At 37.5% G+C, this 9,855-nt stretch overlaps 1 protein-coding gene across 1 annotated transcript in view; it reads right to left on the bottom strand.

The window, feature by feature from the left end:
* The window catches only part of GPR116 (G protein-coupled receptor 116), a 61,855-nt gene that overhangs the window by 24,896 nt on the left and 27,104 nt on the right, over nt 1-9,855 (bottom strand). Inside the window, exon 11 of the mRNA XM_006882126.1 lies at nt 3,328-3,540. Coding sequence (XP_006882188.1) covers nt 3,328-3,540 — 213 coding nt within the window. The remainder of the gene's footprint in view (nt 1-3,327; nt 3,541-9,855) is intronic.

Genomic DNA, 9,855 nt, shown 5'->3' with positions numbered 1-9,855 from the left:
AACAACAACAACAACAATGTTGCCTGTAGGTCCCATGGTGTGACTTTTGGTTCTCATGACTTTGACATGCAATTCTCACTGAAGGCTGCAGTATTGGATCTTCTCCAGCAAGTGTTTTCAAGTCTTCTTCACTTTCAGCAAGCAAGCTTGTGTCCTCTGTATAACTCAGGTTATTGGTTTTTGTTATATGCTATCGAGTTGCTCACCACTCATAGAGACCTTATATCCAACAGCTCTGAACCCTTCTCTATCTCTGACACATGTATCCTCATTACCCCGGTCACTCGTACTATCCATTTCATTTAGGGTCCTCCTCTCTTGCTTTGTCCCTCTATCTTTCCAAGCATGATGTCCCTTTCCATGGATTGGTCCCTACTGGCAACATGCCCAAAGTATGTCAGATGGAGCTTCAAAATCCTTGCCTCCAAGGGGCAGCCTGGTTTCCCCTCTCCAAGACATACCTGTTTGTTCTCTTAGCAGTACATTGCATGTTCAATACTCTTTTCCAGCACCATGACTAAAAGCATGAATTCTTTTATCATCTTTAGTTATTGTCCAGCTTTCTGATGCATACCAAGTACCTGTGAAGACAATGCCGTGGCTCAGGTTTATCTTAGTCTTTAGATTAATATCGCTGTTCTTCAGTACTCTGCAGCATGTTTCCCCAGAGCAATTTGTTTTTTATTTCCTGGGTGCAGGTATCCAGAGTGTTGATTGTGGAGCCAAACAAACTAAAGTTGTTAATAATCTCATCTCTTCTCCATTTGTCACTATACCGCCAATTGGCCCAGTGGTGAGAAATTTTTTTTTCTCTTGATGTTGAGCTTCAATCAATATTGAAGACTGCCATCCTTGACCTTCTGCAGCAAATACCTCAATTTCTTCTCAGATTCAGCAAGCAAGGTTGCATCATCTGCATAACATAGGTTGTTGATGAGTCTTCCTTCAATCCTGATGCCACATTCCTCCTTGTAGAACCCGGCCTCTCTGATGATCTGTTCCGCATAGATTGAAAAAGTATTGAGATAGGATGCATCTCTGATGTACACCTTCCCTGATAGTGAACCATGCAGAGTTTCCTTGCTCTGTTCTGACTATTGCCTCATGGTCCAAGTATAGGTTTCACATGAGCACAAACAAGTGTTCTGGAATTCCCATTTTTCTCAAGGTTAACCATGATTTGCTGTAATCCAGACAGATAAATGTCTTTGCATAGTCAGTGAAACACAGACATTCCTCTGGTACTCTCTGCTTTCAGCTAAGATCCATCTAATATTAGCTATAACATCCCTAATATCACAGCCTCTCCTAAACCCAGCTTGCACAGCAAGCAGTTCTCTGCTGATGTGCTGTTCTAGTTATTTTTGGATAATCTTCAGCAGGATCTTGCTTGCGTGTGATAATAATGATATTGTTCAATAATTTCCACATTCCCATGGATCACCTTTTGGAATGGGAATAAATATAGGTTTCTTCCAGTCAGTTGGCCAGGTAGTAGTTCTCCAGATTTCTTGGCACAACCTGGTGAATCTTCCTCTAATCTCAATGCCACATTCTTCTTCATAGAGTCCAGCGTCACAAATAATTTGTTCAGCGTACAAATTGAATAAGTATGGTGAAAGGATACAATGCTGGTGCATGCTTTGCTTAATTTTATTTCTTTTGTAATCCCAAACCTCCATAGTGCTGATTTATTACTTTAAAACTTTTACAGGTTTTTTTTTTTTTTAGATTGCTGGAAAATTCTGAGAATTGTGAAAAAAAAATATCCATTTCTAATCATATTCTAAACACAAGATACTTACATTTTTTTAGTTCAGAAACCAAAAGAAATACTAATAAGTTGTAAAACAATGTCAAATTCTAAGCTTTTTCTGTTCACCCAATTAATTTTCTGAAATTTTTACTTAAAGTCTTTGGTCCATAAATGGAATCTCCATGGAACATTGGCCAATCTTCATAGTATAAAAAAAAAAGATATTTGTAAGAACTCAAAGGCTTTAAAAACATTTTAAAAAAGCAAATAGTTTATCTATTTTCAAAATATTATACAAATATATATTCTTTATATTCTTTTCTTTTCAAACACTATAATTCATATCTAATTTTAGTGTTTCCTTGACATTCACAATCCAGTATTTTGTTTCGTTGCTCTGTTCGTATAACAGCTTCTTAGTCTAGGTATAGATTTAACATTAACACGATTAAGTGTTCTGAGATTTCTATTCTTTTCAATGTTAGCCATAATTTGTTATGATTCATACAGTTAAATGCCCTGGCATAGTCAATAAAGCACAAATAGACATCATTCTTTTGGTATTGTTTGCTTTCAACCAGGATCCATCTGACATCAGTAATGGTATCTCTGGTGCCACAGCCTCTTTTAAGTTCTATTTAAACTTTTGGCAGTTCAAATCTTTAGCACTTTAAAACCTAAGATTCTAGATTTCTGATAATTGGTTTATGTTTAGGAAACTCATCATTAGACATAGTTTATAACTTTATTTATCTTTCTTTTTATGTTTTTTGGCCCTTGGCCAATTTTCTTACTTTCTTGCCTGTGTAGCTATGCATTTAAAATACTTTTTGTGTTATTTTTATAGCTTTCTTAGGTTTTTCATGTGTTTTAATGGCCTTTGCAGTTACTTGCTATGCATCAGATAACTGGACAATAACTTAGATAATAAGTGTAATAGAAGAAGAATCGATGCTTTTGAATCGTGGTGCTGAAGAAGAGTATTGAACATACTGTGGACTGCTAAGAGAACAAACAAGTCTGTCTTGGAAAGGGTAATACAGAGCTGCTTTTTGGAGGCAAGGATTTTGACACTCCATCTCATATAATTTGGGCATGTGACCAGGAGGGACCAGTTCTTGAAGAACAGCATCATGCTTGGAAGGGTGGAGGGACAGCACAAGAGAGGATAAAATAGAGTGATTTAGTAATTGGGGTAATGGGGGTAGGTGTGTTGGAGAGAGTTGAAATTGGCTTAAGTTAGGGCAGGGTTCAGAGTTACTGTACGTATGGTCATGATGAGTCACAGGCGACTTGACTGCATATAACAACAGGTGTTTCATAGAAGAAAGCTTATCAGGCTATATCTAGTTTGTCATACTGAGTAAGGGAAAATCTAAAGGTGTCCTAATATTGCTCCCTCAACTTCCAAGACATTATATATAAACCAATGCAGTGTAGAAGAAAACAATTTCATAGGACTCTATTTTTCTATTTTGTTTCTGACACTGTCCCTTAGTCTAGAAGAGTAACTTTCTGGGCTCTATATATGTGAAATATTACCCCCCCAAACCCAGCAATTGTCTACTTACCAGCAGGAAAGAAAAAGGAATCCATCTGGAAAGTAACTTTGTAGTCTTCCTTTTCCTCTACGCAGCATTTGAAACTGTGAGAACCTTTGCATGGAATGACATCTTCCAAAGGATCAATCCTGATATCTGACTCCAGAGGCAGTGGGTAGACAGTGACATCCCCGGTGGCGATGCTGTATGAATTATTAACTCTAAATATACAATGATAGGTTCCTGAATGAAAAAAAGGAAATAGAGCATATCATTAAATAATTGCCCATAGAAGGCATTTGTTGGTAAAGTTGAGGGAAAATAACATCTCCCAGTCAAGAATATACAAGTGCATAATACATCACCCTGAACACTAGAGGAGAAAATGCTTGGTCAATATTCCTGGTTTCTCCATGTATCTGAAGAATTCATTGATGACCACTTAAATATCACTTGCTTTTTAATAACTTAAGTAGCTTATCCAAATTCAGGCAGCTTGTTGGAAGTGAAACTGAGTGTTCAAATCTTACTCCAAGATTCTCTCACCAATCTAGGTTCATTCTGATGCATGTTGAGATTGATATCCCTGATGGAATGTTATGATTTGCAAGGTCCACACTATTCCACCTTCCCACATCTCTAAGTGAATGGATCTACTCCCAGGCTACATGACATCATGCTATGAAGATAGCATAGCATGGGAGAGAGTGAGCAGTAGCTCTTGAAAGAGCTTGACCTGTGGACCCAAGTGCTGGATGTCTGACTTTTTTTTCTAAATCCGTTGCCTTTGAGCTGATTCTGACTCAAGGCAACTCTATGTTACAGAGTAGACTATCTCCACAGGTTTTCTTGGCTGGGGAACCTATGAATATATTTCTCCAGGCTTTTATTTTTTTCTCTCCTTTGGAACTGCTGGGTAGGTTTGAACCTCACACTTTGGGTTAGAAACTATAGAAATAGAAATAGAAAACTATTTATGCCTCATAGGTACCTTCTGACTATGTCTGCTAGTGGTATCATGTGCCATCAAGTCAGAACAGATTCATACCTGATCCTCCAAGGGGTTTTCAGAGGCTGTAAATCACATGGAAGAAGATTGCTCATTTTCCCCCTGCAGAACAGCTGATGAGTTTGAAACATCAACCTTTGGGGTGGCAGGCAGCTTCTTACCCCTAGGCCACCAGGGTTCCTTATCTGTCTGCTATTTTTATGTGCCATTGAGTCAGAACTGACTCATGGCTGACCTACCAGTGGGTTTTCAGAGGCAGTAAGTCAGACAGGAGAAGATTTCACATATTTCTCCCACAGAGCAACTGGTGGTCTCAAACCTCATGCCTTTGGGTTGGGGGCACAGTTCCTTAGGACGGAGCCACCAGATCTCCCTTTCTATCTAGAAAAGTCTAAAGACAGGTGATGGAAGATCTTGCTGGGGTGAGGAGACCACTGCAGAAGCAGTTACCTATGCATCTAGTGCTTAGTAAAGGCAAGGGGTACTATGGGAGGTGAGTGCATTGAGTTTTGGGTTTTTTCCCCTACTACCTATTTTCCTTTTTAAAAATTTTTTTTAAATATTCCTTCTTTTATTAATTTTAATGAATGTTTACAGAGATTTTGGATTCCCATTCATTCATTTTTGCACTACCTACTTTCCTTTTTCCAGTTTATACTGGTTTATTTAAAAAGTTTGTATTCATTGTTTTTAAAACTAGGTCTTTCTTATTTCCCTCACCACCTTACCCCCAAAAATTGTGCAACCCTATGATTAAACCCAACCCTCCCACACCCAGCCCATCCTCACCTCTCTGCTACCTTCTCCCTGCCTTAGATTCTCATACTTATTCTACAATAATGGCCTTATACAATATTTGTCCTTATGAGACTAAATTAACTCACTTGGCATAATGCTCTCCAGTCTCATCCAAGTTAGGGAGTAATTTACAAAATCATTGCTCCGGCATGTTGCGTAGTATTCCGTCATATGAATGTACCATAATTTCTCAATCCATTGGATTGAGGGCAGACATCTGGGCTGTTTCCACATTCTTGAGATGAAGAATAATACTGCTATGAACATTGGTGTACAAGTCTCCATTTGTGCCTCAGTTCTCATTTTTCAGAGCATATTCCAAATGGCAGAATAGTTGGGTCAAATGGAATTTCTAGGCTCAGCTTTTTGAAGAAGCATCAAACTACCTTCCGGAGTGGTTGTACCATTTTACAATCCCACCAACGCATCAGAGTTCCTATCTTGCCACATCCTTTCCAACATTTATTGTTTGCTGTTCTGTTAAACTTTGCCACTGCTACTGGAGTGAGATGGTATTTCATTGTGGTTTCAATTTGCACCTCTCATTGTTGGTAATTTTGAGCATTTTTTCATGTGTCTTTTGGCCATCTGCATATCTTCCTCTGTGAAAATTCTTTCCATGTCTTTTGCCCATTTTGTAATTGTTTTATCAGTCTTTTTCTTATGGAATCCCTGTAGGAGTCTGTAAACTTTTGATATGAGATTCTTGTCTGAAATGGTATTGCCAAATATTTTTCCAAGTCACTAGGTTTTCTTTTCACTCTATTGGAAAATGTTTTTGATGCGAACAGGGATTTAATCTTCAGAAGGTCCCATTCATCAATTTTATCCTCTCCAGATTGAGCATTTCTTGATGTATTTGACAGTCTCTTTATATCATAGATGAGGCTCTCTAAGCTTAATCCCAGTTTGTCTCTGATGAGCTTTATGGGTTTGGGCTTTACTTCCAGGTATCTGATCCTCCTTGAGCTGATTTTTGTGTATTATGTAAGATGTGGATCCTGTTTCAGCTTTCTGCAGGACGCACTCTAGTTTTGCCAGCACCATTTCTTGAAGAGGTTGTCATTTACCTATTTGATAGGTTTTTCCCATTGCTGAATATCAGTTGACCATAGATAGCTGGGTCTATGTCTGGGTTCTCAATTCTGTTCCATTGGTCTATGTGCCTACTGTTGTATCAGTACCATGCTGTTTTGGTTACTAGCAGAGTGTAGTAGCTTTTGAGGTCAGGAAGTACTCTACTTCCCACTTCATTTTTGTTTTTCAGAAGTGCTCTGCTTATTTTGGGGTCTCTTGCCTCTCCAAATAAACTTGACCATTTCCCTTTCGATCTCCTTGAAAAACTAATTTGGTATCTGGATTGGGATTGCATTGAACATGTAGATTGAGTTTGGTTGGATGTCATTTTTACAATATTAAGTCTTCCCTTCCATGAATAGGGTATATTTTTCCATTTCTTTGTCTTTTACTGTGTCTTGCAGAAAGAAATGTTCTGTAGGAGTTTTTTTTTGGTATATTTCTTTTACATCTCTAATTAGGTTCACTCTCAAGTATCTCATTTTGTGGTTGACTATTGTAAATGGTTTGCTTTTTTGCTTTCTCTCTCTGAGTTATCTTTGTTACTGTAGAGGAATCCCACTGATTCTTAGATAATGATTTTATATCCCTCCACTCTACTCAATTTGTTTACTAGCCCTAATAGTTTTTTTTTTTGTTGTTGTCTTTGGGGTTTTCTGTGTACACGATCGTATAATTTGCATATAGTGATAGTTTAACCATTTCTCTGCTGATCTAGATGCCTTTTCTTTCCTTCTCTTGTCATATTGTCCTAGCACGCACTTTCAATACAATATTGAATAGAAGTGGTGTCAGTGAGCATTCTTGTCTGTTTCCTAGTCACAAGGAAAATAGTTTCAGTCTTTCTCCATTGAGAATGATATTGGCTCTTGGTTTTGCATATATACATTTGACTATGTTGCGGGAATTCCCATCTATTCCAATTTTGCTGAGTGTCTATCAGGAAAGGGTGTTGGATTTTGTCAAATGCCTTTTATGCTTCAATTGCTAAGATCATATGGTTCTTGGTATTCGCTTTGTTAACATAATGAATTATGTTTATTGTTTTTCATTTGTTGAGCCATCCTTGCATATCTGGTATGAATCATGATGAAGTATTTTTTTAAATATGCTTTTGGATTCGATTGGCTAGGATTTTGTTAAGGACTTTTGCACCTATATTCATGAGAGATATTATTCTATAGTTTTCTTTCTTGGTAATATCTTTGCCTGATGAGGTATTAGGGTTATGCTTGCTTCACAGAATGACTCTAGGAATGTTCCTTCTTTTTCAATTTTTTTGAAATAATTTAAGTAGAATTGGTGATAGATCCTCTCTGAATGTTTGATAGATTCAGCTGTGAAGCCATCTGGCCCAGAACTTTTCTTATAGGAAAGCCATTTTATGACCTTTCAATTTCTTCTTCTGTGATGGACCTGTTCAAGTGTTCTCTATCTGTCCTTTTCAGTCTGGATAGGTCATAAGTTTCAAGGAATTTGTCCATTTCCTCTAGATTTTAAAATTTTGAATTGAGTTTTTAAAGAGCTTTGTCTAATTAATATGTTGGGGCTCACCACATGGTGACCTGCCATTTGTGCAATTGCTGTTGACAGTGTATTAAGATTATGAAGACATCTATGGTAAAGTATATTTTATATTTTATTACATTCATTCTCTGTCCCTCAAACCAGTACCCACATGGTAAAAAAGTGGTAAAACAAGTAGAATGAAGAGGTTTTTTTTTCTCTTCTGTTAGAGAATACACTCACTTACTGTTGGTGAGTCAGAACAGACTCATAGTTGACCCTCCAGTGGGTTTTCAGAGGCTATAAATGTCACGGAAAGTCACTGCTCATACTTCTCCCTTGAAGCAGCTGGTGGATTCAAACTATTTTGCATTAGCAGATCACAAGGCCACCAGAGCTCAGTATTAAGAAATAGAGAGTATTTAAAGTGGAAATAAAATGAAGGTGTAGTTTGGATGAGCTTCCAGATTGATTTATGCTGGGAAACAGGAATGCCATCCACTTCCTAAACTACATGTGTCTGGAAACTCTACAAACTCTAAACTCTATAAATGTACAGAAATGATGTTAGTTACAGAACAGAGTTCAGGTCTTTTGTGCAAAGCTTACTCTCAGTCATATTTGATTTGACAACACTTAACCACTGCTAAGTGAGACTAATGCTGTTATATCTGGAGGAACATTCTTCCACTTTGTACATCACTCATTGTCAATATGCTGTATGAAGTAACCTGGGTTTGATGTGATGATGAACCTTGTGCCATTGGGATATCAAATACTGGAATTGTTCCCAATGTGGACACTGTTGTGTGGAGCTCCCAGTTGTAAAACAGGTTTGGAAGCAGGAGTGGCACCCACTTCCTAAACCACATGCCTCTGGAAAGTCTATGAACTTGGAGAAATGACAATTGTTATGGAAAGACATTAGGTCTTTTGTTTATAAAGTTGCTATGTGTCATGTGTTACTCAAAGGCAATCAACAACAACAACAACAACAACAACAGTAGATCTATATTGGAACAGATTTTTCAATACCTAAATATAGGGCTCTTCTAATAATTTAGTATGACCATAAAAACCATGAGCTCTTCCTAAACTATTATTGACTAGAGGGGAAAGCGCAATACAATGGAGTGGGTTTGAGATCAGCCTTAAAAGTACTCCTCCCATCACTTGATAGCACAATACCAAGTCTAACTCAAACAATAATGTTATTTCTACAACATTATTGTAATTACTGTTGTTTAGACCTTGCATGAAAAGGTAATGAAAATGCGGGACTCCTAAAATCTGAGTTATTTTCTGTAGTTAATGAAAGGCAGCAGAATTGAATGACCAGCCACTGGAGTAAGACAATCTAGATTTGTACCCTGGCACTGCAACTACCAGATGTATACCTTTGGGTAAGGTAGGAAACCTTATTGAAGCTTGAGTACTTCACTTGTGTAATGGGATAATAATAGCACTCCCCCTAAAGTTTGCTGTATTAAACAAATTAATGCATTTAAACATTTTTTTGCCATGTGCTGTAGAGTTGGAATTCATTCATAGCTGACACTCTAGTGGTTTTCAGAATCTATAAACAGCATGAGAGGTGATTGCTCATCTTTTGCCTATGGAACACTTGGTAAACTCTAATTGTGTGCTGTGCCTTTGCATTGATAGGCAACTCCTTGCCCCTAGGCTACCAGCACATATCAAGTACATGCTCAGCAAATAATAGCTATTATTGTGGCAGTTAGTGAGCAGATTCCCTCTGCATTCAGAGACATGGATTTCTTCCAAGCATGCACAGGTCATAGAGGCAATAATAATAATAATATAAATATATAGCTGCAATTTAGTCAGACCCATGTAGACCCCATTTGGATTACTGAATCATAGTAGAAGTTTGCTCCAAAGTTTTCCAATGTCTGCTTTTTTTACGTATTCTTCTGGGTATACATTTTAGTTAGCAATGGAACACTTACTTAAACACTTGTGCCGCCCAAGAACTCCAATAAACTTAAAACAGAATTTGCTAAAACAGGAAATAAAAACATTCTGCTCTTAGGGAGGCAATTATACCAAACTTTTTTTTTAATTTAGGTTGTTTATTTTTCATTTCAATGAACATCTACAGAGATTTTGGGATTCCATTCATTCATTGTTGCACCCTTCTCCCCGCA

Source organism: Elephantulus edwardii, unplaced genomic scaffold, assembly GCF_000299155.1.
Source record: "Elephantulus edwardii isolate Elephantulus edwardi_28Jun2011 unplaced genomic scaffold, EleEdw1.0 scaffold00017, whole genome shotgun sequence".
Classification (NCBI taxonomy): Eukaryota; Metazoa; Chordata; class Mammalia; order Macroscelidea; family Macroscelididae; genus Elephantulus; species Elephantulus edwardii.
The sequence above is the reverse complement of the archived record's forward strand: the minus strand, read 5'-3'. Positions and strand labels throughout refer to the sequence as shown.